Source organism: Hemicordylus capensis, chromosome 4 (assembly GCF_027244095.1).
Source record: "Hemicordylus capensis ecotype Gifberg chromosome 4, rHemCap1.1.pri, whole genome shotgun sequence".
Taxonomy (NCBI): Eukaryota; Metazoa; Chordata; class Lepidosauria; order Squamata; family Cordylidae; genus Hemicordylus; species Hemicordylus capensis.
This window is the reverse complement of record NC_069660.1, coordinates 213,319,180-213,346,676: the sequence shown is the minus strand read 5'-3', so window position 1 is coordinate 213,346,676 and position 27,497 is coordinate 213,319,180. Positions and strand designations below refer to the sequence as shown.

General features: G+C 43.0%; 1 protein-coding gene across 3 annotated transcripts in view; it reads right to left on the bottom strand.

Moving 5' to 3' along the window:
* PHACTR1 (phosphatase and actin regulator 1) overlaps positions 1-27,497 on the bottom strand; it is a 451,342-nt gene that overhangs the window by 414,041 nt on the left and 9,804 nt on the right. For all 3 annotated transcript variants that reach the window (XM_053250895.1, XM_053250898.1, XM_053250896.1), the window contains one exon: positions 16,326-16,472. In XM_053250895.1, the coding sequence (XP_053106870.1) occupies positions 16,326-16,472 (147 nt within the window). The remainder of the gene's footprint in view (positions 1-16,325; positions 16,473-27,497) is intronic.

The following is a 27,497-nucleotide window of genomic DNA, read 5'->3' as shown; positions in this document are numbered from 1 at the left end:
GATTCAGGAAAGAGCCTTATAGAGTGCTTGGTCCTTCGCTGAAGTGATAATTTAGGCCTAGTATCCAAGTAGCACCCTCTGTATGTGCTATTGTTTAATGATCAGGCATCTGGTTTGCTACAGAGCATGTGATATCACATGTGCACTTACTGGAACAGAAACACAGTATTACAGTTTGGTATAAAGTCAAAAGGGGTGGTTGGATCTCACATTATGATTTGTGAAACATTAAGGGCTGCATTTTATAATCATCAGGACTTTGGCACAAAATTGAAAATGCTGCAGAAAATGGAAAAGCACAGGACAGGGACTGGAACCTCAACTCAGTTGTTGCACTCATAGTAAGGCATGAATTTAGGTAGAAATGACCGTATAGACATTCCACAAAGGCAGACATGCATGCGCGCGCGCACACACACACACACACACACACACAGAGAGGATGTTTCCACATGTCAGCTTTCTCCAGTGACCACCACCACCACCACCACCACAGTGTTTTTATGGATAACTGGCATGCTTTTACTGAATCATCACCCAAAGTGGAACAGAAATCCTTTTGCTCCTGAAGAAATACACTAAAACATGCTGAGCTGCATATTGTATTCTGAAACACATGTTTCTCCCTTCTGCATCATTTTGGGGATTGCCACTCCCCCCTCCACCAGCTTCCTGCTATGCCAATGTGCCAGCCTACTAGTCACTTGAAAGACAGAGCTGAGCTGCTGTGACCATTCTCATGCCGACTACTGTTCGTCCAGTACTTGAATTTAGCATGATTCATGAAGGGGGAAATGGTAACTTGCTCAAACTCAGTAACTTCAACTCCAGTCTCCTTAAGATAACTGGTAACATTGGGGAATGTAGTCAGGAAGGATCACAGGAGAAACTGATGACCAGGAAATGTCTGTGGACATTCTTCCACAGAAACTGGGAGAACATGTTGAGAATGTCAGATTTCTCAGCAGCCTTGCACACATCTCACAGCTTTATGGCAGGTCTGCACAACTTAGGCCACGCAACGGTTTTTGGACTACAACTCCCATAATCCCCAACCACAGTGGCCAATAGCCAGGGATCATGGGAGCTGTAGGTCAAGATCTGAAGGGCCGAAGTTTAGTAGCCCTGCTTTATGGGAACGTTGATTCCTGGGTCAGGCCTTCAAGCTCCATCATTATCATTTCAATCTTCAAATCCCTTTATAGCTTTGAAAACTTGTTACCTTGAAGATCATCTGTCTGTTTGCTTTCCTAGAAATTAAGATCAACTGAAGTGTTATCTCTACCAATTCCGAAATACCATATTTGAAAATAATACTCATGCACACCCAAACACAGAAGCCCTGTTCAAGCATTATGTTAAACACTCAAATGACAAGTGTATAGTATACAGATATCAGTGTGTTATACTGAACACACATAAAGCAGTACACTTCCTAACTGTACCATGCATTTGAGGGGGCTTGTACTTTTAAAATGAACGCATGTACACAACAATATGTAGGAGTGTATGGATGTACGTAATAACAATTATGACTCCAGTTCAGCTAAAGTTAGTTATTAAGCTAAAGTTAGTTATTAAGCTCCATTGAAAGCAGAGTGCCTAAAGTTAGCCATATCTGATTGCAATGGGACCTAGTTATGCCTAGCTTTGGCTGGATCGGAATTTGGATCTTCTTACCTGGACTAATTTGTCAAAGACTTGTTTTACTGATGTTCAAGGAAGAATGCAAGACCTAGTTTAGAGGCACCACTTTCAAGTGTTTCTTTGTCCACCTAGCAGCATTTCAGTGGAACGGAAACCCCTGCTAACTGGACAAAGAGACATATTTTAAATGTGCTTCATTTTGGAACGGACTATGCCTACTATACAATACATTAAATAGAATTTAAAATGCTGTCACTATAACATAGTTAGATTATATTGGTAGAAATATCATCTAATAATAGTGACAGCTGCAAAAAACCTGCTAGCAGTGGCCCAAGGGACACATTAAGTAAAGTATATTGTCAGATTGCTAAAGACCAAAGGCCCAACAGCAGCTTTTAGCTTAAGGAATCTTATGGCCATATTCAGCCTGACTCAGCCCAATCCAACCTTGCTATGACAGTGTATTAGTGTGTATAGTTTGATAGATCACAACTGATCTGCAACCATCATGCCTTTACTGCTTGGAGGCATTCCTGACTCCCCGCCCCACGCTTTGGCTGTACAGCTGACGTCTGGCCTGCAGCCTCACGTGCCCACTTTACAGGCAGGCTTGACCATTTAACTAATGTGTTATAGCTGGCCTCATATTCTGAAAATTCCTGACTTCACAGAGCAGGTGAGGTTGTGAGCACAAAGCCCAATACGAAGAGCTGAAACCCCACCAATTGTAGGTTTGGCCAGGAAAGAGGAGCAGAGCAGAAAGGACTGGACCTAGCTCCTCACTCACTGCCATCCCCCTTCTGAACAACAGATCAGCAGGATCCCAGCTCTTCAACAGGGTACATGTTGGAGGACAGCTCGATCAGGCTGGCAAACAGAATGTAGTTTTGATTTCCACATGTAGTCCAACAAGCTCTGCTTCTGCATGTGTATTGCTCCTAGCTGAACTGGAGCAAATGCTTCTGTATTTAAACAGAAGTATAAATTAGGCTCTCTTCTGTTTAATTCCAATTAAAGGCAATCACAGCCAAGACAATAAGCGAACGCAAAAAAAGAGAGCTGCAATATGGGGAATGGATTTTTAATTAACAACACTAACCACATTTAAACACAGATCCCATCCCCATTCTCAATCTTCGCCCACCTATTTACTGGAGCAGCTTTTTTTCAGCCAGGAGTTGGTGGAGCGAGAGGCCAAGGATCCCAGGTTTCAGCAATGTGAATTGAAAGGAATGGAGAGCACCTCACTGAGCCATAGATGATGAATTCTGTTTATTTCTAAGTGAATCAATATTTCCCAGGCTCTATTAAGACAAATGCTGCCTTTATTCTTAGCCTTGCTGAGATACATTGGCACTTTACATGTCACATTTATTGTTGTAAAACAAATGGGCAAACTACTCTTCAGTCTTCTGTTGTTCAGTGCAACCAGATTTTGCCACAGCGACATCTTTGGATCATCATAATATACGATCTGTTTTTTAATTGTGTTATGAGCTATTACTTATATAGCACTATTTATACATATGGTGCTTTTTAAAGAATGAGAAGACAGGTCCCTGTCTTGAGGGACTTGCAATATAGGGAGACAACCAAGGAAGGGCAGGGGGAAAATTGAGGCAGGGTAAATAAGGGAAGAAGAAGATGCAGTTGTTTCAGTTACATGTACTTAAGCTTAATGGTCCACATTCAACATTAGGCCCATTCACACGTTATGTTCCACACGTGCACAATGAGGGTACAGTGTACACAGGTTCAGAACTGTACCCAGGTACAGCCATTCACATGTTATGCTGAATGCAGGTACAGAAGACTTTGCATGCATTTGGAGGGCCTTATCCAGGTTTACTTTTCAAATGAACACAGGTACAATCATTCACACAAACACATGTACGAGCAAAGGCGCACCTAGGTAATTTTGGAGCCTGGACCTAAAGGCCTTTGGAGGGCCCCCTGCCCTTCCCTGCAAATTAAGCACCATCATGCTCCGCCGGGTTACCATACTGCCCAGGACAGACTATAAAGGATTTGGGGGGCCCCAGGGACCGTGGATGCCCCTGGACATCGGCCACAAAGTCCAGGGATAGAGTGCCTCTGTCGAGTGTACAGACATCTGTCCACTCGTACAGCTCAAAGGCCATTCTGATTTTCTCCAGGCAACTAGGGGAGTGGCTATTTACATGCCTGATTAAGCAGACATTTGTATATGCCACTACACTTACATTGTATTATCAATTATGTATAACAGAAATTCCACAAATAACTTAAATTTGCTGGGTTCTATTTACATCATCCATCACATTTACAATATCAAATGCACATGATATCCTTTGTCTGTTTAGCTGACTATTGAAGAAAACAGCAAACTACAGGCAGCCTTATTTATTATTATTAATAATAATCATAATAATCATAATCATAATTTGATTTCTATACCGCCCTTCCAAAAATGGCTCAGGGCAGTTTATACAGAGAAATAATAAATAACTAAGATAAGATGGATCCCTGTCCCCAAAGGGCTCACAATTTAAAAAGAAACATAAGATAGACACCAGCAACAGTCACTGGAGGTACTGTGCTGGGGGGGGACAGGGCCAGTTACTCTCTCCCTGCTAAATAAAGAGAATCACAACGTTAAAAGGTGCCTCTTTGCCAGGTTAGCAGGGGTTTGCACACTCTTCTTTATAATATCTTTGCACACTCAGTAATTTCCAAATGAAATTAATAGGAGTTCAGGATAGGCAATTGTGTCCAACCTAAAGTCAATTTAGATTTCAAATGGTGTTTCTCAAATAGTCATTAAATTTGCTTGTCATTAAAATTCTGATGAAGCCGTAAAATGGAATTATTCCATTATTTCATTCTAAGCGGATTACAATGAAATTTTGAATGGCAAAAATTATTAGAATACAATTACTTATTCTTACTATTCTCTTCATTACTTTGCCAATCATTAGAGACTCAAACAAAATTATAATTCACAAAGAATTCACTTCATTTTTAATAATGGCAGTGCGATTAGAAATAGCTAAACACTGTCCCAAGATCTCAGAGTGGATAGCTGGTTCTTTAGAATCCAGCAATAGCTTTATCAGAGAAATTGACCCATCACAAGAGGCGAGCATTATGCTTGGTCATGGAAGATCAGTTTTTTAATACTTGGTTTCCCTTTTTATCCTATGCTAACAATAGTTCTACACACTTTCCACCTGCCTTGCTCATAGATGTTTCTGGAGTTATGTACTTTCATAATTGTGTAATTATTTCTACCTGTATCCTGTGGATTTGATATGCTTTCTTGTTAAGAAATAAGACTCTCAGGTGAATTTTGTATTTTGTGTGTGTGTTAGTTTTTCCCCTTTTTTTGGTAAAATTACAACTCTTTCAACAAGACATAATTAAAAAACTTTTAGAAACACAAAAACTATAATTTTCATTTACTTATATGCCAGCAACAATTATAAAGGTAAAGGTAAAGTTGTGCAGTCAAGTCAGTGTTGACTCATGGCGACCACAGAGCCCTGTGGTTTTCTTTGGTAGAATACAGGAGGGGTTTACCATTGCCATCTCCTGTGCAGTATGAGATGATGCCTTTCAGCATCTTCCAATATCGCTGTTGCCTGATATAGGTGTACCCAAGGTAAATCCACCTGTAGAGAAAACTATATTCAGGGACTAAAGCCTGCCACTAGTAATATTCAGGGAATCCAACTGATTTAAAGAGACAGAGCTATATATGATAACATTTGGATATCTTAAGTATAAAATTTGACTGCCAAAGCATAGTGAATGTGGGAGAAGAAACCTTTTTAACTCTGGCAACAAAATTGATTTCACAGGTATTTAAATACCCATGAAAGGATGAAAATCCACTTAAAATTAACATTATTAACATAGAAGAGGGATATTTTTCTCGGTTTAGATCCATTTTATGCAAAATAATGTTTTAGCTATGCACATTAATTACAAAGAAATGGTGAAAGTGATTTTTTTATACGTTACCTTTAAGATGAACCTTCTCAAAAGATTGTTTATAGCCAAGATAGGCAACCATGGCTCTCTGTTGTTGAACTACAACTTCCATCATCCCCAGCCACAATTTTTTGAACCAAGGTTGCCTGCCCCTGGTTTATAGCCTAATTCTAAAGAGGAGTTTTCTTAAGTCAGGTATTCAATGCAGCATAGATTACAAAATTTATCCCTCTTTGAGCTGTTTACCCCAATCTAGAATCCTGACCAAGATTGTCCTAAAACTCTTGCATACATCTGGGCTTTCTCTTGCTGTTTTGGGGGGAATGAGAAATATCTCCTCCCATAGCAAATGATGTTGAATTCTCTTACACACTCGGTTTCCCTTTTATGGAGTGCAAATAAAGAGTTTTTTGTACTTATACATTTATTGGTTATGTTACTAGAATCCTCAACTCAATTTTCACTGTACATTTTGTACCCTGAACACCAGGGAACATGCATGGAGGGAGCGCTTGCCCTCTTTTACCTGCTTGTGAGCTTCCCTGTGGCTTGGTTAGCCACAGTGTGAAGCAGGATCTTGCTACAGATAGGCCTTTGGCCTGATCCAGCAGGGCTTTTCTTATGTTCTTACCTAAGTGGATGTTCCAGTACAATATGTCTCTAATCATGTGTACAGGAACACCCATGTCTCTTTAAAATGCTTAGAAACAGTGGCCAACATGTTGCACAGAGTTATGAGGGTGGAATAAGAGCTACAAGCTCACAGAGTGGGTGGAGCATGGCTGCGAAGAAGCCTTGATCTGCAGCCCAGTGCAGCCCAGTGCAGGTGGAGGTAGAAGGGGGCATTTTTTACTTCTATCCCATCCCTCCAAAAGCCATTTTTTGCTTCCAGAAATGTGACCATGAAGGTTGTTTAGCCCTCAGGGACATATTTCTGGAAGCTAAAAAGGCTCTCAGAGGAAGGGGAGAAAAGTGAACATTCCTTCCCTTCACTGTTCCATCTAAGGTGAATGTGTGTGTGCATGCACCAACTTCCAGGCCCCCTTGCAGCAGTTTCTGGTGGGCACACAGTCTCTGCTGAGCCCACCACTGCCGCTCAACTGCCTGGCACCCCATTTCCCCGTCTGGGAAGCATTTCTGAGCTTTCTCCCTCTCCCCAGCCGGGTCACCGCCGTGCCTCCTCCTGCTCCCCCCCCCTGCAGCTGGGCTTCTTCCTCCTTCAGTTCTGGCTGCAGATCTTGCGAGATTTGCAACAGAGCAGCCAGAGGAGGATGGGACGTGAAGGTGACTCCCCCACCTGGCAGCCCAGACAGAGATCGGAGCTGGGCCCGAGGCAGGGGGAGGACGACGTTAGGAGGTGGCAGCGGCTCCCCCCCCAGCAGCTCCCCCCAGGCAGCCCAGTCAGAGACCACAGCTGGGGGAGGAGAAGGATGGGAGGCAGCAGTGGTGGTGACCTCCCTAGTGGCTCCCCCCAGCGGGGAGGAGGGTAATATTTTTTTTTGCTTGCCACACTTTGCACAGCGCAATAATCATTAACTGGTGTGTGTGAGAGTGAGAGAGAGAGAGAGTTATGTGTGCACACTGCCTCAATGCTGCCACCCAGGACAAAACTCTTTCGGCTCACTAATTATAAATATTAGAAGGAACACTGCTCCCCCTCTTCCCATGCTAGGCTGCAGAACAAGACTTCAGTACAGCCACTTTGTGAGGGCAGAGCCCTTCTTCCACCCTCATAGCACTGCAGAAGATGTAGCCAGTGATCAGGAAAGGATCAGGTTCCTGCTTCCAAGCAAGTTCAAGAGACGTGTGTCAAATTGTACATACAGACTCACTTCACACTTGACAAGAGGTTTTTGTATTTTGTGCTTGATTATCCACCCCAAAATGCAAAACGTACATGAGGACAGATCTTCAGAGAACTGAACATCTGGACAGGACAAAAGAGCACCTCCCTATGCATCTTTATGCAAAAAGAAAACCCATTGAGATCAATAGAACTTACTCCCACATAGGTTTATACAGGAATTCACTCTTAACATTCAACTAAAGCATACTTTACCATAACCAAATATTCCTCAGTGGCAAGTTTAACACAAGCCTGCACAACTTGTGACCCACCAAACCAAACACAGCCAATCCGCCACATATTGCAGCCCACCAGGGCTTCAGTGGTTTTTTTCTTTTTCTTTCCCCTTTCCCCCCTGCCTGCCTAGAACTACAAAGACGGAGGAGGGTCATCAAGAACCTGGCAATCCATAGGTGGTCAGGTTCAGCTTGTTGGCTCACAAGTTGCGCAGGCCTGAAGTAACAGAAGAATACTGTGAATTTTTATTTATATTCTAGTGAGGTCAGTATTTACCGAATCAGAAGTGCCCATGATGGGTCCAAGAACAAGGTTCCAACCATCAAAAAGCAAATATGCTGGACTTTTGTTATCCTGCAATTCCACAACGAATTGTACTTAGTTCCTGTTAACTACTACAAAAAGTAGTAAAATCTACAACAAAAGAGTGCAGAAAGTCTCCCTGAAGAAAACAGTTGGCCCATCCTTTCAAGGGGCAAACCCAGGATGGAGTAAGCCTATGAGTTTTTTGCACACTGCAGTGATAGGAGAACAAAATGCAGAAAAAACTCAGTCTTTCCTGCCATGAGAAAAATAGCCCAGAGAAGAATCCAAGCGAGTTTGACCTATTCAACAGCATCCTAACACATTAAGCACCCCACCCCCAGGACTTCAACTCCAGCCAAGCCCCATTAAAAATATTATTTCTCGGCATTGCGGTCTTGGGATGTCATTGGAAATGAGGGAAACCCACCCAAGCAATAATGCCTGTCATCTTTAAACTATTTACTTCCATATAACTTTGCTGGCTTCAGTCATCATTCCTTTCCACTCTTCCCACAGGAGTCATGAGACCATTCTAAAGTATCTGATTTGAGGATAAGAGTCAGTTTGAAGGGCATAATCACTTATTTTTAGTCATTTACTAAGGGGGGGAAGTGATTTTATAAATCTACACAAAGGAACTGTGAAGGACCAAAATAAAGCCTGGAGTTGGATATTTCAAAAATAGAACTATCCTCACAATGTTTTGCAAATCAGGATTTGCTTTCATAATGCTAAAAAATGAATTAATAAAATATTAATAATTTATAATGAGGCCAATTCAACCACAACGATCAGAGAGAGCAAAACTTGGAAGAAATGCTAAACCCATCATAAATTGGCACAGCAGGATGTTTATTCTGCATATAGCTAATTAACACCAGATAATTTTTAGCACTTCCACTTAAGTGATAACTATCTAGCTACATTTCCCACCAACCTTATAAGATTATAAAGAGTAAATATTCCCTAGTCGGGCTATATTAAACTAGATAGTCTGTTTTCCCAGAATTTCCGTACTGTCTTTATATATGATATTTATATCTCACCTTTCTATATTTAAAATGCACTTAAAAACAATAACCGAGAGATTTACATATCAGGTAGTATAAAAAAATAAATAAATAAATAAAAGCATGATTGGAACAAAATTAAAACAAGCAAGAAGGATTAAAAGCATCAGTAGAATAAAGAACAGCAGCAGAATAAAACATATTTAAGAATGTCCAGATCTATAGAACTGGAACAAAACTAGTTTCAAGACTGTGCCTAGAAACTGGTAATGATGGGGCCAGGCATAGGAAGTCATTCCACATTCAAGCACCACCATCAAAGAGGCCCTATATTTCATACTTGTCTACCATATATCCACTGGTGGGACCCACACAAGACACACACACACACCCCTTCCAGGACTGGTACATTTCTTTAACTGCTATTTGCAATGTGTTTTGAATAACACCTTTCTGAATAGTTACTTCTTTATAGACTGGCAAGCCTCTAAAACAAGAATTCCCAAAGTTAGGTCCCCAGTTGTTGTCAGTCTCAGAGGTGCACCTAGGTAATTATGGACCCTGGACCTAAAGGCCTTTGGAGCGCCTCCCCTGCAAGTTATCCCACATATTTCTTCTCCCCCCTGTTCTTATCCCACATGTTTCTTTCCTCACTCCCTCCTCTGTTGGCCCCAAAGTCCAGGGGTAAGAGTACCACTGGTCAGCCTTTGGCCGTGGCTGGGAATGATGGGAGTTGTAGTCTAACAACATCTGGGGGTCCAAGATTGGGAACTCCTTTTCTAACAAACTGGTTTTCAGTTAATATTGACTTGAATTTATTTTATATTATTTTATTTACAAAATCTACTGGGAACACAAATTACAGATTCTCTTCTTTTTTGTGTTGCATTCTGTGTTACAGCTGCCTTGATTTCTCCCCCTGCTACTCCCCCTTGGTTGTTGGGAAGAGAGAAGGGCTTCAGAAATACAGCAAAGTTCTAAAGCAGATACTATCTGTATGATACATTGTAAGCATTTTGTGTTATTCAAAACCAAGAGATAGCCAGTAGGGGTGTGTGCAAACCAATGTTCATGGTTCGGTCCGAATTTGGACTGGTCCGCGACTCATTAGACTAGTTTGTCTCGTTCGGCAGCTCAGTTCAAACTGACTCATTGGTTTGAGGGCCAGTAAGGGCGGTGCCAGGGGCGATGGCGAGAGGCACCTTTAAAAGTAAATTAGCAGATCCTTACCACAGTGCCACTGCTCCAGGCAGCTTCCAGGTGTGGGGGCACTCCCCTCAGCAGCCCACACAGCATCAGTGTGGCTCCAGCACTCACCCAGCCTCCACACATGCATTGAGGCCAAGTGAGTGTTGGAGCTGTACCACCCCCACATGGGCTGCACCACCAAACTGGTTTGAGCTGAATTGCCAAACACGCCAAACCAGTTTGTGGATCCGTGGACCAGTCCAAATTTGGACCAGACAGCGAACATCAGTCTGCGTACACCCCTAATGTTCTGGTTCAAAAGGGCACTAATTCAAGCTCCATAACTAAGTCAGGAAACCCCAGAATCATGCCGGCATGCAGATCGCTTCTTCTTCAACTTGCATGAGTCCAGCTAGCTGGCAGATAACATTTGTAATGGCTTAAATCCAACATTTATTCCAGTACATTTGCTCCAGCTGCGATAGCCATGCTGTACACAGTAGTACTACATATGATGTCCCTTGGCTTTTGTTGGCTTAGGATAAAGAGATGTCCTTTGGCTGGGCAACAGCATTCCTGCTGACACAGAACTACACCCTGTATCTTTATGAAAGATAAAAGGAAAATCATTTCTCAGATAACTAAATTGCAAGTTGTTAAGTTTGCCAGTACATGGTCTTCCTTCCACAATGCTTTTAAGGTCAGTAGGACACGTTTTTGCATGACCTTGGGCCTCTTCCAGAACCAGTTCCAGATTTCAGAGAACTTTGGAAAACTGCCTTCTGTGCCCCCTCCTACCTGGACGGGCCCTGAGAGAGTTATTCCAGCACAACTACACAAAGAACATAGATTCAGAGGTGGTGTCAGGGCTCAACTCTGGGCCCCTCTGAGGTCCCTGAGCCATTGGCCACTGTCCATTTATACTGACCCCTGACACCAGCCCTAACGCAACTATGCAAGCACAAAGCTAAAATCAGGCCCTACGTCCCAGAGTTACTGCGGAACTGAGCAGTAGTAACAACCCTCACTAGCATCCTACTGTAACTCATACTTTTGTGCAACCTTCAGACAGACAGGGGAACACACTCTTTAGAGTATTCCTCTGCCCGTCGGGAATCAACATTCAGGCAATACAGATTCTCTGACACAGAGGGCAGTATCATTATTTCTCAATGTTAGGATTGCACTGATGCTTAGCTTTGGAACATCCTTATTATTTGTGGATCAGACATTTGTGCATCCCTTAGTAACAGCATGACCTTATCAGGAAGTTTCATAGTCCTTTGCTCTTATTTTTCTAGCAAGAGAGTAAAATCTTGATTCCACTAAAATTACAGGAAAGCTTCAGTAAATCATGATTCCATATCCAACATTTTCTTAAAAAGCGACTAAGTCAGGGTGGGTAACATAGTTTTAGCAACAATGTGAATGTAGAATAACTGGGGGGGGGGGGTGGTCATTGTCACTGACCTGAAGTTTTCTGGACATACTTTGTACCCATGCAACTATCCATTGAGGTGTACTGTGACTCACAACATTCTGGGACAGATTTTATGTCCTCCAGGATATCCAGATGCTTATGTGACTAGATCTATATTTATGGTTTCAGATACTCTGGAGCTGAATTATCCCCACAGACGTTGGTGTAAACTTTTAAACATAATGAGCATCCTATAAATACAGATATTTAAAAGCCCTGAATAATTTCAAAAAACATACAAAAGATAAAGCTTTATAAGGCACTCCAATAGTGAGGCACCAACCACAATTAACCATTAACAATCCAGTTCATGTTTATATACACTCTGTTGAAGTCATTGAGGCTTACATGAAAAATAATAAGACCTAGGAAGTGTTCATTAGGATAGCCTTGTGTTGGCCTTCTTCAGGGAAATTGTCCTGCCATGTGCTTGCACAATTCCCTTACTCTCAGTGGGGCTTGTGCAAGCAAATTTACTGGTGTAATTTAGCACAAGACGTCACTCCAGTTCTCAACACACCCAGATGTTTCAGCTTATTGTTAAACTACACTAAACTGTACATTGAAATGAAAATTATTTTCAAAAGGATGGTCCCAGCATTCAGAAATCTTCTTTTCCTTTTCCATGTCATTCAAAAAGGTAGCATAAGAATTCGTGGAACTTACAAGAATTTTACATGCCCGGGACAATGGAGTGCCAATAGAATTTATTATATGTAATCAGTAACTTGCACAACAACATAAATATTTGCCTGAAATCTAATTAAACAATGCAATGTAAAACAGAAAGGCAAATTATTAATGTAATCTGATTAGAAGGACTGCTAAAGGTTGCCCTATTTAATTGTTTCGGAGAAACAGAGCAAATCCTTGCTATTCCCAAACTGCATAATTGGCTCGGCATGTGCAGCCTCTCGACTGTTCAGAAACATAGATAGCAGCAGTAATAGTATAATTATAACTTACTGCTAAAGAGGTAAACAAAACTGTTGGTTCTCAGCCATTTATTTTGCAAAGAATGGTAGTATAGACCTGCATGCAGGCCTTATTGTAGGAAGGTATCTCAGCTACAAATATAAGCAAAATTGCTATCTTGATGCAGTTCATCCCAGCTGTTATCTGAGGATAAAACAATGACCAGATCAAAGAAGCCTAGAAGCAGCAGCTGGCAGGCAACACAGCAATGCAAGCAGCAGTTGAGCAGCAGGAATTATAATCATAAATGCATTAAGTGAGAGGCAAGGTAGAGGATGTTTCCAGTGCCTCTTGTATCATTTTAGCTCTGATTGTATTGCTGGATTGACATGCCATTGCTTCCAGATACATTTATACACATTGGTACACACATATGGGCAGACCCTGATTAATCAGCAGCACATACATTCAGTTCCCTAAAACAATTCTCTATTCCAAGATGTCCATTTCTCTCATCGGCTACATTCAGCACCACATCAGAATGAACAGCGCCTGACTCCTAGCTTGCATTTTCTTCCTTCAAATTCATCAAAATACAGTTCTGCAGCTACTTAACATTCCAAACTGTACATAACAGTGAATCAGCCAAAAAGGAAAGCTGTGAGAACTTGGTCTGTGTTTCCATTCAAAAGGCTAGATGAAGTACAGTAGAGCACATATGGACTTAGTATTTGCTTTCTGCAATGAATATGACATCTTAAGAAAAGCACTCGGTGTATAAGATGCCTTGTATTTAAGCACCAGATTGTATTTCAGTATTTCTGTTTTTAAAATAATGCAACTTACTTGTGCAACATTGGATGACAGCATCAGTTTTGCCTGTTGTATGTACAGCACCTTGCGTTTTAAGAGCTGATTTTAAACAAAACTGTAAAAGGTATATCTCAAAAAGTTTTTCAAATAAAAGTTGCTGCTTTAATTTGCTTAACATTAGTTTGCTTAGTCAAATATTAGTCTATATCCAATCGATGGGCCTTTATTTTGTACTTTATCATTAAAAAGTCAGAGTTAAATGCATACTACAGGCACACTTCAGAGGCTTTTGCTCATTAACGTAAACATTGCTTAGCAACCAGTTTTCATATTTTAAGGCAAAGCATCAAATGGAAGATAGATTAATGAAAACATCCTCCAGCACTTATTTACACCCCCATCTTTGAAAGAGCCTAATGAGAGAAACACTGCTGAGTGGAAGAAAGCCAGGACTTTACTATACAAGTTAAAAGTAGGAGGTAATTTGCCACAATTTACTCAAGGATTAAAGGCTAGAAGCCTCCTATACAAACCCCTCAGCCTTGCTAGAGAAGGAACTGCAAGGTTAAATGATGAAGGCATTAACTGACCTGAAGGTGCCTTCCACTCAACTGCTAATCTGTTTATAATGGCATGACATAGCACTATCCATGACAATATTGTCCACCATAGATGTAGCCATTTCAAAACCATGCACAGTCTCCTTTCACTTAGATGTCATACCCTTCATCATACTAGCTCATATCCTTCAGCACCTCATTTTTCTATCACTAGTTTCATATTTTTAAAAATCAACACCATTTGACACCACCCTCTGACTCCTGGGCTATAAAACTATGCCTATCACAGCTACAGATTTCTTCATAGGAAAACCTCTTAATGACCAGGAAGAAATTAATGACCTGTCACCCAAAGCAATCAACAGATCAATGAATGTACACAATTTACATTTCACATCTTACTAGGTGCAAAGTGAGAGGAAGGTCAAACTGGGTGGTATGCAGAGAGACACCTAAGTTTCAGGAATAGGGGGAAATCAAGATTACTAACCTCAGTCTCAAACAGTATTTTAATACAGTGTTGGAGAAGGAGCTCCAGCAAAATGAGCAACAGCTTTGAAGCACATTTGCTTCCTTGCCCGCCTCCTAAATAATCTCTTAATGGAAACTGTTGGAAGAGAAAGCTGTGCTGTTGTGGAAGTTATTGGTGAGGCTTTTCTGTGCCCGCTTGAGTAAGAAAGATGTGCAGCTGAATTTTTTGTTGAAGACACTCCAGTTCTTCCCTCCAAAGAAAGTCTGGCCTGGGACGGCAGCACCATGTTGTGCAAACCAAAGTTTTCCACCCTCCTCTCTTTAATGTCCTTTAATGTTGCACTTTTCAAAGTACTTTCTCCTCTCATCAGGTTTCAGGAGAAAGTACTTTGAAAAGTGCAACATTAAAGGACACACATAGGAAAGTAAAAGAAGGGAGCTTGAGAAGCATAGACAAGCAGAAACCCAGGAGTTAGAGAGGCAGTTCTGGACAGTGTATGGGAAAGGGCTGGGGAGATCCTGGGACACTTAAGGAAGAAATGTGAGGTGGAATTCTCATGAGGCAGCAGAATTTAAAGCACAGTAAAGGGCCATGTGAAGGTATGGTTGAAAAAAAGGAAGGCACTCAGGATATCAGTCTGCAGTTGGGAGAGAGTGAAGTAAGGAATGGTTGGAGAATCATTAGTCTGTATTCTGGAGGTGGAGGAGAGCATGATCACTGGACAAAAGAGTAGGGCTGCTACCTTCTTTCCTGCAGCCTGACTGGCAGTAGACAAAACTTTTCCTGTAACTCACAGCCATACCGGAAAAAGCTCCACTGGCAGGCAGCACAATCCTGTACAAGCTGACTCAGAGGTAACGCCCACTGTGTTCAATGGGGCATTTAGGATTGCAGCCTTCATTTCTGTATGTCAAAGGTGCAGGAAGAAGGTCAGTTTACTAAAGGAAGTGGCAGCACTACAAAGGAGCAGGGTGTGAGGGAAGGGCAGCCTGAGAAGAGAAAGTGGGAAATAAAGAACCTGCTTTCAGCAGCAGAGGCAGGAGGAGGAGGAGGAAACCGGTGTCAATATGAGGAATCATGGGAGGCAGAGAGGGCTAGCGTGGTGCAAGAATGCAAGCTGGATTTAGGAAGAGAGAAGTATTCTAGACTCTAGCAGGTGGGCTGGAAGATGAATGCAGAGCCTGGAGCACAATACAGGGAAAATGCAATGCAGGAGGATGTGGGTGTGTTGCCGGGGACGGGGCGGGGAGGGGGCAGAGAGGCGGGGATTTGCTTTTAGGAAAGCGGAAGACTGGCAAGCGGAGGAGAAGCCAGAAGACGGCAACATTGGGGGGCTTCAGCGGCACAGTGGAGCAAGGGAAGGCTCTCTGCATCAGAGGTGTCACAAGGCTGGAGCCTGCAGGTATGACTGCAAGCACACGCCTGCGCCCGTCTCCTCCACACTGCCAACTTTGAGGTCACCATTACTCCACTCGCCTGCAGTTCCAGACAAGAAATTCAGCGCTGTCACCCAAACAAGTCTGACGACGGATCCCCTCTGCTCCTCCCCATGTCCGGCTTTGTATTGCACCAGCGTCTTGTACCGGGAGAAGGAGGGGGAGCGAAAGGCGAGTGTGACAGCCAGGACATGTCAGGGATTCGCATTCCTGCAGCAGCAGCAGCAGCAGCAACAGCCTCCCTTGCCTCCCCCCCCCCCCGCCACACACACACCGCCCCGCCACCCTGCACTGCACCCGGCAGACACAAAGGGGAGGGGGGAGTGGGTATATGTGTGTGTAGTAGAGACAGCAGCAGCAGCAGCCGCCTCAGTATTCCAGCGGGAGGGCCAAGGGATTTGCATTGGATGGCGGCTGGGGGCGGGGTGGGTGCCACTCACCTGCCTCGAGGTTGAAGGAGATCCTGGCCTCGGCTAGGTAAGGGGTGTCACTCTTGGACCGGACTCTCCTGATGGGTCGCCGGTCTATGTCCTCCTCGGAAGATGACGCCATTAATGTGGGTACAGTGAGCAGGGTCGCCCGGCGAGCTGGTGAGGGAGGAAGAGGAGAGAGAGGGGTGGAAAAGAGGAGGAGGAGGAGGAGGAGGGAAGAGGAAAGGGCGCACACGCATAGGCAAGCGGAAGGGGGGGGGAGAAGAGGGAAGGGGAAAAGAGAGAGAGAATCAGGGACACACAGACAGAAAAAGAGAGAGAGAGAGAGAGAGAGAGAGAGAAGGAGGGAGGGAGGAAGAAAGGAAAGAAAGAGAGAGGGGAGAGAGAAAAGGAAAACCCGTTAAGGATCTCTGGACTGGAGTTGATGTGGAAATCCTGCCCTGCTACCCGTTCTGCAGACCCAGGGGCAGAGGCGCGAGAGGGGCCCCACGTGGGATCCTGCCGAGCCTAGCAAGGCGTTCAGAAAAAGAGCCTTTAGTTATCAAAGCCATCAGTAAAACCGTTAATATTAATAAGGGTTTAAAACCACAACAAATGGTGCTTTTGGAGTCCAATGGTCCATTTGAAGTCAGATGTGCTGATGAAGGTTTTGGAGCTTCGTGTGGTGTGTGTGTGTGTGTAAGAAAGATATGAATGACTGAGGGCGGGTGGGGGGGGTTGGGGTGGAGTAGCAAATCACAATTGTTTTTGTCCCCGTCCCCCCCCCCCCCCAATGCAGATACTGCTAGATAATACTCTTGGATGGTATGATGTTGTTTACAAAAATGCTAGGATGCTACTGGAGTGTTTTGTGAACAACCTTGACCCCATAGAGACAGCCACTTCATACACTGTGGCACACAATGGTTGAGATCCAGACTAAGTTACTCAATAGTACTACTCAGAAGTTACTCTAAAGGAATATTCAATTTCAACAGGACTGCTCAGAAGTAATTTAGTCTGGATGTCAGCCACTGACATTTGATGTGTGGTGAAGTTTTCCTTATCGACTTGGCTGGATAATAATAGAGGGACCTGAAGCTACCTTATGGTGAGCATTTTCACTAGGATGGATGACTTGTATGAACTAAAGGTAAAGTGTGCGGTTGAGTCAGTGTCAATTCCTGGCGACCACAAAGCCCTGTGTTTGTCTTTGGTAGAATACAGGAGGGGTTTACCATTACCTCCTGTGCAGTATGAGATGATGCCTTTCAGCCTCTTCCTATATCGCTGCTGCCCGATATAGGTGTTTCCCATAGTCTGGGAAACATACCAGCAGGGATACGAACCAGCAACCTCTGGCCAAGTTATCTCCCTGCTGGGCCATTAGGTGGCCCCCTTGTACAAACTACTTTATGTTAAGTGTTCTTGAATTAGGAGCGGGTGGGGAGAAGAGAACATGTCTTCCTCCTCTAGGATAGGATATAGGATATTTCATTCATACATGAAATTACTGGGAAACAGGTTGTTTCATTATTGACATTGCCAGGTTTGTATTCCAGATTGCCAGGAAATCTAGGACCAACAAATGGAAGGACTTTTTCACATAACGCATAATCAACTTGTGGAATTCTCTGCCACAAGATGTGGTGACAGCCAACAACCTGGATGGCTTTAAGAGGGGTTTGGATAACTTCATGGAGGAGAGGTCTATCAATGGCTACTAGTTGGAGGGTTAAAGGCCACCTCCAGCCTCAAAGGCAGGATGCCTCTGAGTACCAGTTGCAGGGGAGTAAAGCAGGCGGGAGGGCATGCAGGCTTCCAGTGGCATCTGGTGGTCTACTGTGTGAAACAGGATGCTGGACTAGATGGGCCTTGGGCCTGATCCAGCAGGGCTGTTCTTATGTATACATGAAATACATCTAACAACCCTAGCTAAGGATAAGGTACTAGCTAATTATGGGGGGTGGGGCAATAGCTCAGTGGCAGAGGATCTGCTTTGCATGCAGAAGGTCCCAAGTTCAATCTCTGGTAGCCCCAGATCCCTGGTATCCCCTTCACAGGGCTGAGACAGACTCCTGCCTGAAACCTTAAAGAGTCACTGGATGGACCAATGGTCTGATGTGGTATAAGGCAAGCTATGTTCCACATACGTTGCTTTGTCCTGGTGTGGAGTGTTTTCACATTATCAGTATGGTTGCTTGCAATTTGTCCCATTTGCACCCCATCCAAGGAGCCCATGACTGCTTAAATAACACAACAACAATTTTACTTAGCATGTATATAGTGCTTTAATGTGTTCAAAGAACTTCACATCAATTCTTAGTCCTTCTTCCAACAACCTTGTGTGGTACGCCAGCATTATTCCCACATGTCAGATGAGAAGGATGAAAGAAAGGGACTTATCCAAAGCCATCTAGTAAATTTGTGGTGGAGGTAAGATTTTATTCAGGGTCTTCCCTGTTCATTGCATACTCTCAAAGGACTAGCTCTGATTCTAGGGAGGCAGTGGATGTCCTGAATCGGGGGCTGGAGGCAATGGATGTGGGCTAACAAACTGAGATTGAATCTGGGCAAGATGGAAGTACTGTTGTCAGTAGGAGAGCCAATCAGGATGAGGAGAGTCTGCCAGTTCTGGATGGCTTTGCACTCCCCTTGAAAGAGCAAGTGCACAGCTTGGGGGTACTGCTGGACCTGGCTCTGCTTTTGGAAGCTCAGGTGGAGACAGTGGCCAGGGCTGCCTTTGCATGGCTTCAGCTAGTGCATCTCTTTATCAAGAAGGCAGATGTAGCCAATGTTACCCACACCTTAGTCATGTCACGGCTGGATTACTGTAACACACTCTACGTGGGTCAGACATTGAAGAGTATTTGGAAGAAGCAGCTAGTGCAAAATATGGCAGCTAGGATGTTATCCGGAACTGCCCACTGGAACCATATTACCCCCATTCTGAAAGAGCTACATTGACTGCCAATCTGTTTCCGGGTCCATTTCAAAGTGCTGTTTTTGACCTTTAAAGGTTTGGGCGCTGGATACCTGAGGGACCTCCTGCTCCCAAGGGTTTCTGCCCACTCAACGAGGCGGGGTGTAGCAAGGTTGGAGTGGGCCCAGACCAGAGATAAGATTTTTAAATGGGGCCGCCCCTCACTGAAGCTCAGCAAATGAAGTAAAGAAATCTTAAATGAGGCTGAATAGTGGTAACAAAAAGCATCGCATTATATATATTTTCTCCATCACAATTTTTAGAAAGCAAGTAAAATCTTGGCTTTGTACCCAGGCTTTTAAATGAGTGTTTTGTTTGCTGCTTTATATCTTATGGTTATATTGTATGTGATCTTTCAACTTTTAATTAGATTTGTATTTTTATATTCCATTTTAATTCTGATTGTGTAGTTTTTATGGTTTTATATTGTTTTAAATATTTTGTAAACTGCCTTGAGATTATTTTAATGAAAGGTGGTACAAACAATTATCAATAAATAAATAAATTTGCTTTATTCATGGTATATAATTTGATCCTTGCAACTGATATGTGGGGCAGGTGATGATGACTTGTGAAAGGCTACCCAAAGAATTTTATGGGCGCACGGGATTTCTTTCTCCAGCTTAAGTCCAGCACTCCAGCCACGACATCACGCTGCCTGTATAGTAAATGCTGCATTTGATCACTGTAGAGTTTCGACATGCTCAGCCTTATTTTGGTGTTAAGTCCAATTTTGCATAATTGATAGATCCAGAAGAATGCTAGGGGTTAATGATAAAGAGACAGTGGGAATAGTTCCATTTCTACCACCCTGAACAGAAATAGTTGACTAGACTATCCTTATCAGTTCCACACTCCATCAGTCTCTGAGTGGCGACCCAAACATTTCCTGGATGATGCTCATATGCATTTCAAGGAGAAAGCAGCAATTTATACACATATGTTTTACCAAAAAAAACCCCAAAACAAAACAGGCCTTAAGGGCAGAACTCTGGCCTCGTTTTCAAATATATGTTTGGGCAGTATGACTTCAGACAGCAGCTTAGAGTTCCCATAATTGGATATTCCTCTGTGCACATGTGTATGTGTGACACACACACAGAGAATACTAGATGTCAGGGACAAGTGTTCTTGCCTAATTTATCCCTGATTTATAGTTTTTGTATCCAGCAAATCTTTTCTCTAGCAATGGCCCAAGCACACGTTTGCCACCTCTGTGAAACTCTGCCTATGTGAAAATGCAAATGAGATGATCAAATCCATGCTTGCCTGACATGAATGTTGGGGCAGAGGAAAACTAGCAGGTGGCAGCAATCACGGTGCCTGCGTAACCCACCCTCATCCACCCACCCACCCCAGGTGCAATTGCACCCCTTCCAGACCATTCAAACTCTATTTGTGAGAACATAAAGTAGCCCAATTGAGAAGAAAATGGCCCATGGAGGTGTATTTTCAGGATAAAATTGGGGGAGGGGGTGCAGGGAGGATCAAGTTAACCCCTGCTAACTGAGCAAAAAGGCACCTTTTAAAAGTGGTGATTCTCTTTATTTAGCAGCGGGGGAGGAATTGGCTCTTTTCCATCCCTAGCACAGCATCCCTCCAGTGGCTGCTGCTGGTATCTATCTTATGTTTCTTTTTTAGATTGTGAGCCCTTTGGGGACAGAAAGCCATTTAATTTATTTATATCTATGTAAACATTTTGTTGAAAAGCAGTATACAAATATTCATCATATTCATATTCATACTCCCTTAATCCCACCAGTTATCCCCTAGAAATGTCTCCTCACTGCAGTCATATTCCCTTAGCAAACATGTTTGTCAACTTGTGTTTACCACTACACACACACACACACACACACACACACACACACACACACACACACACACACTTGTTTTCAGATGTACAGGTGACATGATTAACAATAACATTCAATATAAGACATAATAATTACTTCTTAAATACAATTTCATGCCAAGTCTTCCAAGGATGGGGCACTGCTGCGTGAGAAGTTTCAGAATCTGGATATTGCTTTAATGAGGGCAAGTGGACTTCCGCATGAGTTCCATTTCACTCATGTGTGTGTCCTCACACTCCAATCTGTCTTACAATAAGGTAAAATTCCCTAATAGACCACAAACCAGAGAATGGAATCAAGAAAATGAAATTGGCATGACCGCTTGGGTGGCCATTTTGTCTGTCAGACAAATGACTGGCTCTGTCAAAGCACATCAGGAATGGGAGATTCCTAGTTAAGTAGCAGGAATCACATTTGCGGCTGTCAGTGCTCAGCGTGGTGGTCAGTCCCCAAGAACTGTCTGCTTGGTCTCAAGTTGTGTGTGTGCTGCCAGATTTGGCAAAGGATGTCAAATATGGTCTATATGGAAAGCATGTGCCACTTTGTGTGTGTTTTTAGCATTAAAAATCAGAATGAGGACTTTGAGAGAAGATAATTACAAAAATAAACAATAAAATCCCAGTATCTGTATTCTGACACAAATGCAACAGTGTCACAACTGATCTCCAAATAGTCTTTCAATGTATAAAGCAATTCTTTCCCTAACTAGAGAACACTTGGGCTTGTACAGATTATGTATGAATTGCTGTACTGGGTGAAGCCAGTGCTGGGGTGCATAATAGGGTAAGTCTATGCTAACAATATTTTGGAAATGTATACATAAAATTTTACAAACACATATAAAAGCTTGGGTAAAAGCCAAGACTTAACACACTTTCTAAAAACTGTGATGGAGACTGAGGAGCAAATAGCCACGGGGAGAGCATTCCAGAATCTGGAGGCAGCAACAGAGAAGGCCCTGTCCCGTGTGCACAACAACTGAGCCTCCCTCATTGTCGTCACCTGGAGCAGAGCCCCCTCAGATGACCTCGTCAAGCAGGCAGCAACCCTTGGGAGCAGGCAGTCCCTCAGGTATCCCCGGGGGAAAACCATTAAGGGCTTTAAAGGTCAAAACCAGCACCTTGAATTGGACCCAGAAACAAACTGGTAGCCAGGGCAGCTCTTTCAAAATGCATGTGATGTGATCCCAACAGGCACCTCCTGATAAAACCCTAGCTGCCGCGTTTTGCACTAGCTGCAGTTTCTGGATATTCTTCAAGGGCAGCCCCACATAGAGCGCGTTACAGTAATCCAGCCTTGACGTGACTAAGGCATGGGTAACTGTGGCCAGATCTGCCTTCTCGAGAAAGGGACACAGCTGGCGCACTAGCCGAAGCCGTGCAAAGGCACCCCTGGCTATTGCCTCCACCTAAGCTTCCAAAAGCAGATCCAGGTCCAGTAATACCCCAGAGCTGCATACTTGCTCCTTTTTTTTTCTTTCCACTTTTAAATTTTTTATTGGTTTTTACAATATAACAATCTCATTACATCCAATTAAACAAATGTTGACTTCCCGCTCGCCAATCTGTGTGAATCACTAATTATACAATTCAACCATTGCTATAGTAATTCAAAACATATATCCTATACCGTACAAACTCGATTTTACTCTACTCAACCTGCTATTATTACTAAATTTCAAATCCTGCTGAAAAATCAATATTAGAAAAATAGTTCTTTAAGTATAGTAAGAATGGTTTCCAATCTTCTTTAAAACATTCCAGGTTTTCATCCCTTATCAGTACTGTAAGTTTTGCCATCTCAGCATATTCCAAAGTTTTTATCAGCCAATCTTCTTTTGAGGGCATTTCATTGTTCTTCCATTTCTGCGCACATACTATTCTAGCCGCCGTGGTTGCATACATAAAGATTGTTAAGTTCCTTCTGGAAAACTCTCCTTGCGTTATTCCCAGCAGGAAGGATTCTGGTTTCTTAGGAAATGTCATTTAAAATTTTTTCTTCAACTCATTATATATCATATCCCAGAAAGCCTTTGCCTTCCCGCAAGACCACCACATATGAAAAAAAGTTCCCTCACAGTGTCCACATTTCCACCATTTGTTTGGAACATTTTTATACATTGATGCTAATTTTTTGGGTGTCAAATACCACCTGTACATCATCTTATAATAATTTTCTTGCATACTTGCTCCTTCAAGGAGAATGCAACCCCATCCAGAACCGGTAAAATCTCCTCATCCCAATTGGCTTTCCTACTGACCAAAAATACCTCCGTCTTGTCCGGATTCAGTCTATTAGCCCACATCCAACCTATCATGGCCTCCAGCCCCTGCTTCAGGACATCCACAGTCTCCCTAGGATCAGATGAAAAGGAGAGATAGAGCTGAGTGTCATCTGCATATTGCTGACAACTCAGTCCAAGTCTCTGGATGAACTCTCCCACTGGTTTCATGTAGATGTTAAACAGCATGCAGCACAAAAGCGAACCCTGAAGGACCCCACTGGCCAATGGCCATGGAGCTGAGCAATAGTCCCCCAGCACCACCTTCTGGACTAGCCGAAAGGACTCCCCCAAGAAAGGACCGGAGCCACTCCAACACAGTACTTCCAATTCCAATACTCAAGAGGTGGTCCAGAAGGATACCATGGCTGATGGTATCGAATGCTGCTGAATGGTCCAGCAGAACCAACAGGGACGCACTCCCCCTGTCTAGTTCCCGGCGTACGTCATCCACTAGAGTGACCAAGGCAGTTTCAGTCCCATATCTGGGGTGGAAGCCAGATTGAGAAGGGTCAGATAATCTGTATCATCCAAGACCCTCTGCAGCTGGGATGCCACCACACACTCTATCACCTTGTCCCAAAGGGGAAGGGTAGAGACAGGTCTATAGTTGTCCGGGTTGGAGGGATCAAGGGAGGGCTTTTTAAATAATGGTCTTACCATCACCTCCTTGAGGCATGATGGCATCCTGCCCTCCCTTAATGAAGCATTAATAATCACCTCCAACCATCTGCCTGTAACCTCCCTGACAGCTTTTATTAGCCCTGAAGGGCAAGGGTCAAGAGCACACGATGTCGCCCACACAGTGCCCAAGATCTTGTCCACATCCTCAGGCTGCACCAACTGAAAAGAATCCAACACAATATGACCAGATGGTACCAGAGGCACATCAGTCGGAACTGCCAAAACTCTGGAGTCCAAATCAGCACGGATGTGAGCGACTCTATTTGCAAAGTGACACGCATCACAATGAGCTGTAGATTATTCCTCCCCCATCACCTGGAGGGATGTGTGGAGCAATGTCTTTGGTACACGAAACAGTTCTGCTGGTTTGCACTGAGCAGATGCAATGGAGGTGAAGAAAAAGCATTTCTTTGCCACCACACAACCACGGAGTAGTCCCAAAAATGGGCTCTAGCCCATGTTCGGTCAGATTCGTTACGACTCTTCCTCCAGCATCGCTCCAGCCATTGCCTGAGTTGTTTCATCGCCCTATGCTCTGAGGAAAACCAAGGAGCAGAACGGGCTCCACCAAGCCAGAGAGGGCATTTAGGAGCAACCGTGCCAACTGCCCAGGCTGTCTCTCTATTCCAGAGATTCACCAGGGCCTCGACAAGGTCACCAACTCTGGACACTGGAAACTCCCCAAGGGCCGTCTGGAAACCAAGATGATCCATAAGCCTCCGGGGGCTTCTAATCCACCACCCCTGCAGGGAACTTTGAGATTGCCTGACTGGGCACCTGGAAATGGGAATGATCTCCCGATAGATGACTGCAACACCCCCTCCCTGACCCTCTAGGCAGGGCTGCTGCATGATCAGGAAACCTGGAGGACAGAGCTGAGAGAGACCAACCCCACCCAGTTCATCCACCCAGGTCTCCGACACACATACCAGGTCATCATGCTCATCCACAATCAAATCGTGGATGAGCGATATTTTAGCGTTGACTGGCCTGGCATTCAACAGCAGCATATTAGTAGTTCCCTAATATGTGAGGGGAAAGGTGGAGGGCCTCTTTTAAGATGATGCTTGACACATACAGTTTATACAAGTCTGTGTTATTTGTCAAAAAAACATTTCCCCCTCAAAATCTGCTGCCTGATTAATTGGGAGGCACAATTTAAAATTGACTAAAAATTGACTAAAATTGACTAAAAATTCAATCTGATTACTTGATTAAATATTGTAACCCAGGTTCCTGGCCAACTGCCTGTAGTCAAGGGCTTGGTTATTTCAAATCAGGATGTAGTTCCTTCCCTTGTGCATCTCCCTCCTTTGCCCACACTCTCAGTATTCCTTTGTCTTTCTCCTTCCACAATATTTATTTTCCCCTTCATTACTGTAGACTGTTCCTGAATCCTCCTTTTCTAGCCTCCCCTAATTTCTTTTGGGAAATTTCTCTGTCCTCTGCCTTTCCCTACTACCTTCTAACTGCACTGTACCTGCGAGCAGCAGAGCCAATAGCAGCCGGAAACTGCTCTGCCTTCTTCATCCTATGTGATATTAGGGCAGCTTGGCCAACCAGTGCCAGAGGTTTCATAATCACAAAACCCCTTGAAGCATTTCAATACAGATGACTCACACAAGTGAGCCAAGCTACATACTGTATACTTTGATACAATTTCAAAAAATAAATAAATACCCACGTCTAAGTATTTAGAGTTATCCCAAGAAAGAAATTGTTCAATTTTTGCACAAGTACTTTTTGTCATTTAAAAAAATACCTGCAATGGCAATAACTCATAATTGGAATTATAAGGCATCTGTTCTAGTGATTTCAGGCCTAACAAAATATTTCCTTCAAGAATATCAATGTATAGCACTTCTTTCTCTTTCTTATAGGTTTGTTGGTTTTGTTTCCTTACATTAACTTATGAATGTTCTACTACAACAAACCCAAATCTTGAATTGCTTGGCTTAAAGGAGATCTGCTTTGATGTCTGTTGAAAGAAACTTCAGCCACCTGGCAGCACCCATACAGAAGAGCACATGTCTTTGTGTTAAAAATCTCTCAGAGTTTCAGAGAAAACAGATTTCTTGGGTTGTATTTTGAACAAGATATTCTCTGGGGGACACCTATGAACTAATTTTAATTGAGATGCCAATGATGCAAATTGACAGAGTTTTTTCCTTCTAAAAACACCTCTACCTTTTACTTTCATTATGACTAAAAAAGGCCTCATTAAGTAATCATCTGTATTTGCATTGTAATTCACTGTCATTTTCTTCTCTTAGCTCCCCCATTCTACACTTAAAGTTTTCTATGTTAGGGTGAATAAATCACAGTTTGTTTTGTGGGAAATACTTAAAAAGGAAAAGAAAAACAAAGAGGAAGAATAGATATCTGCTTCTGTATGTTCTGAGGTTTTTGAAACCCACAATAGATGCCCCTCCTCAAATTTAAATCAATATTCTCCTATATGCTTGTGCAAATTGTAGGTTTCATTGGATGCTACTATTTATATGGTTGATGAGGAAGAAAATTAAACTGTAATTCTTTATCTTATATTCAGTCTACAATGTGGCATTTTTTTCAAAGCAGAAGGAATATATAAATGGGGTATCAGAGAGATGAAATTAACTGGAAAGAAAAACAAAAGGGAAGGATTGATATAAATCCTGGCAGGGGGCAGGTATTGCTTCTGTTTTTCATATGTAATTTTTTGTGGGGTTCTTCCTGAATATATAATGGATGGTAGATCTTTGCAGAGCACTGCATTCCTTGTTCTGGAGATCTTAGAATAGAATATCCTGGAAAATGGCACTTTAACAGAGGACATTTAATTGAGTAGCATGTGGGAGCAGCAAACAAGGGTAGATATATTGTCAGCTCAGCAACGTAGGTGGTATTTGGCAAGTTATTCACTGTCGCAGTTAAAGTTCCCTATTTGAAAAACAGGAAGAACATTCATCTAGCATTTCTCCAAGGGCTATGATGAGCATTGATAAAATAGTGATGGTCAGGTGTTTGTCTAAATTAGGGGTTCCCAACCTTCAGTCTTCAGATGTTACTGGACTACAACTCCCATCAATGACCTTTGGCCATTCTAGCTGGGTATGACAGGAGTTGCTATCCAACACTATCTGGGGAGTCCAGCTTGGGAATGCCTGGTCTAAATGTTACTTTATGGTGGGGGGTGGAATGCAAGTAAATGTGTTTTTATTGAAAAAGAAACAAAGAGGGGTTTATATTCCACAAGGAAACACAAGACTTGGGGAAAGAATCAACGAACACAGGAAAACTAGTTTACTGAATGTATAAGAAGAATCCATCAGAACATCAGAAGAGCCCTGCTGGATCAGATTAAGAGTTCATCTGGTCCAGCATCCTCTTTCTCACAGTGGCAGATGAGTGGGCAC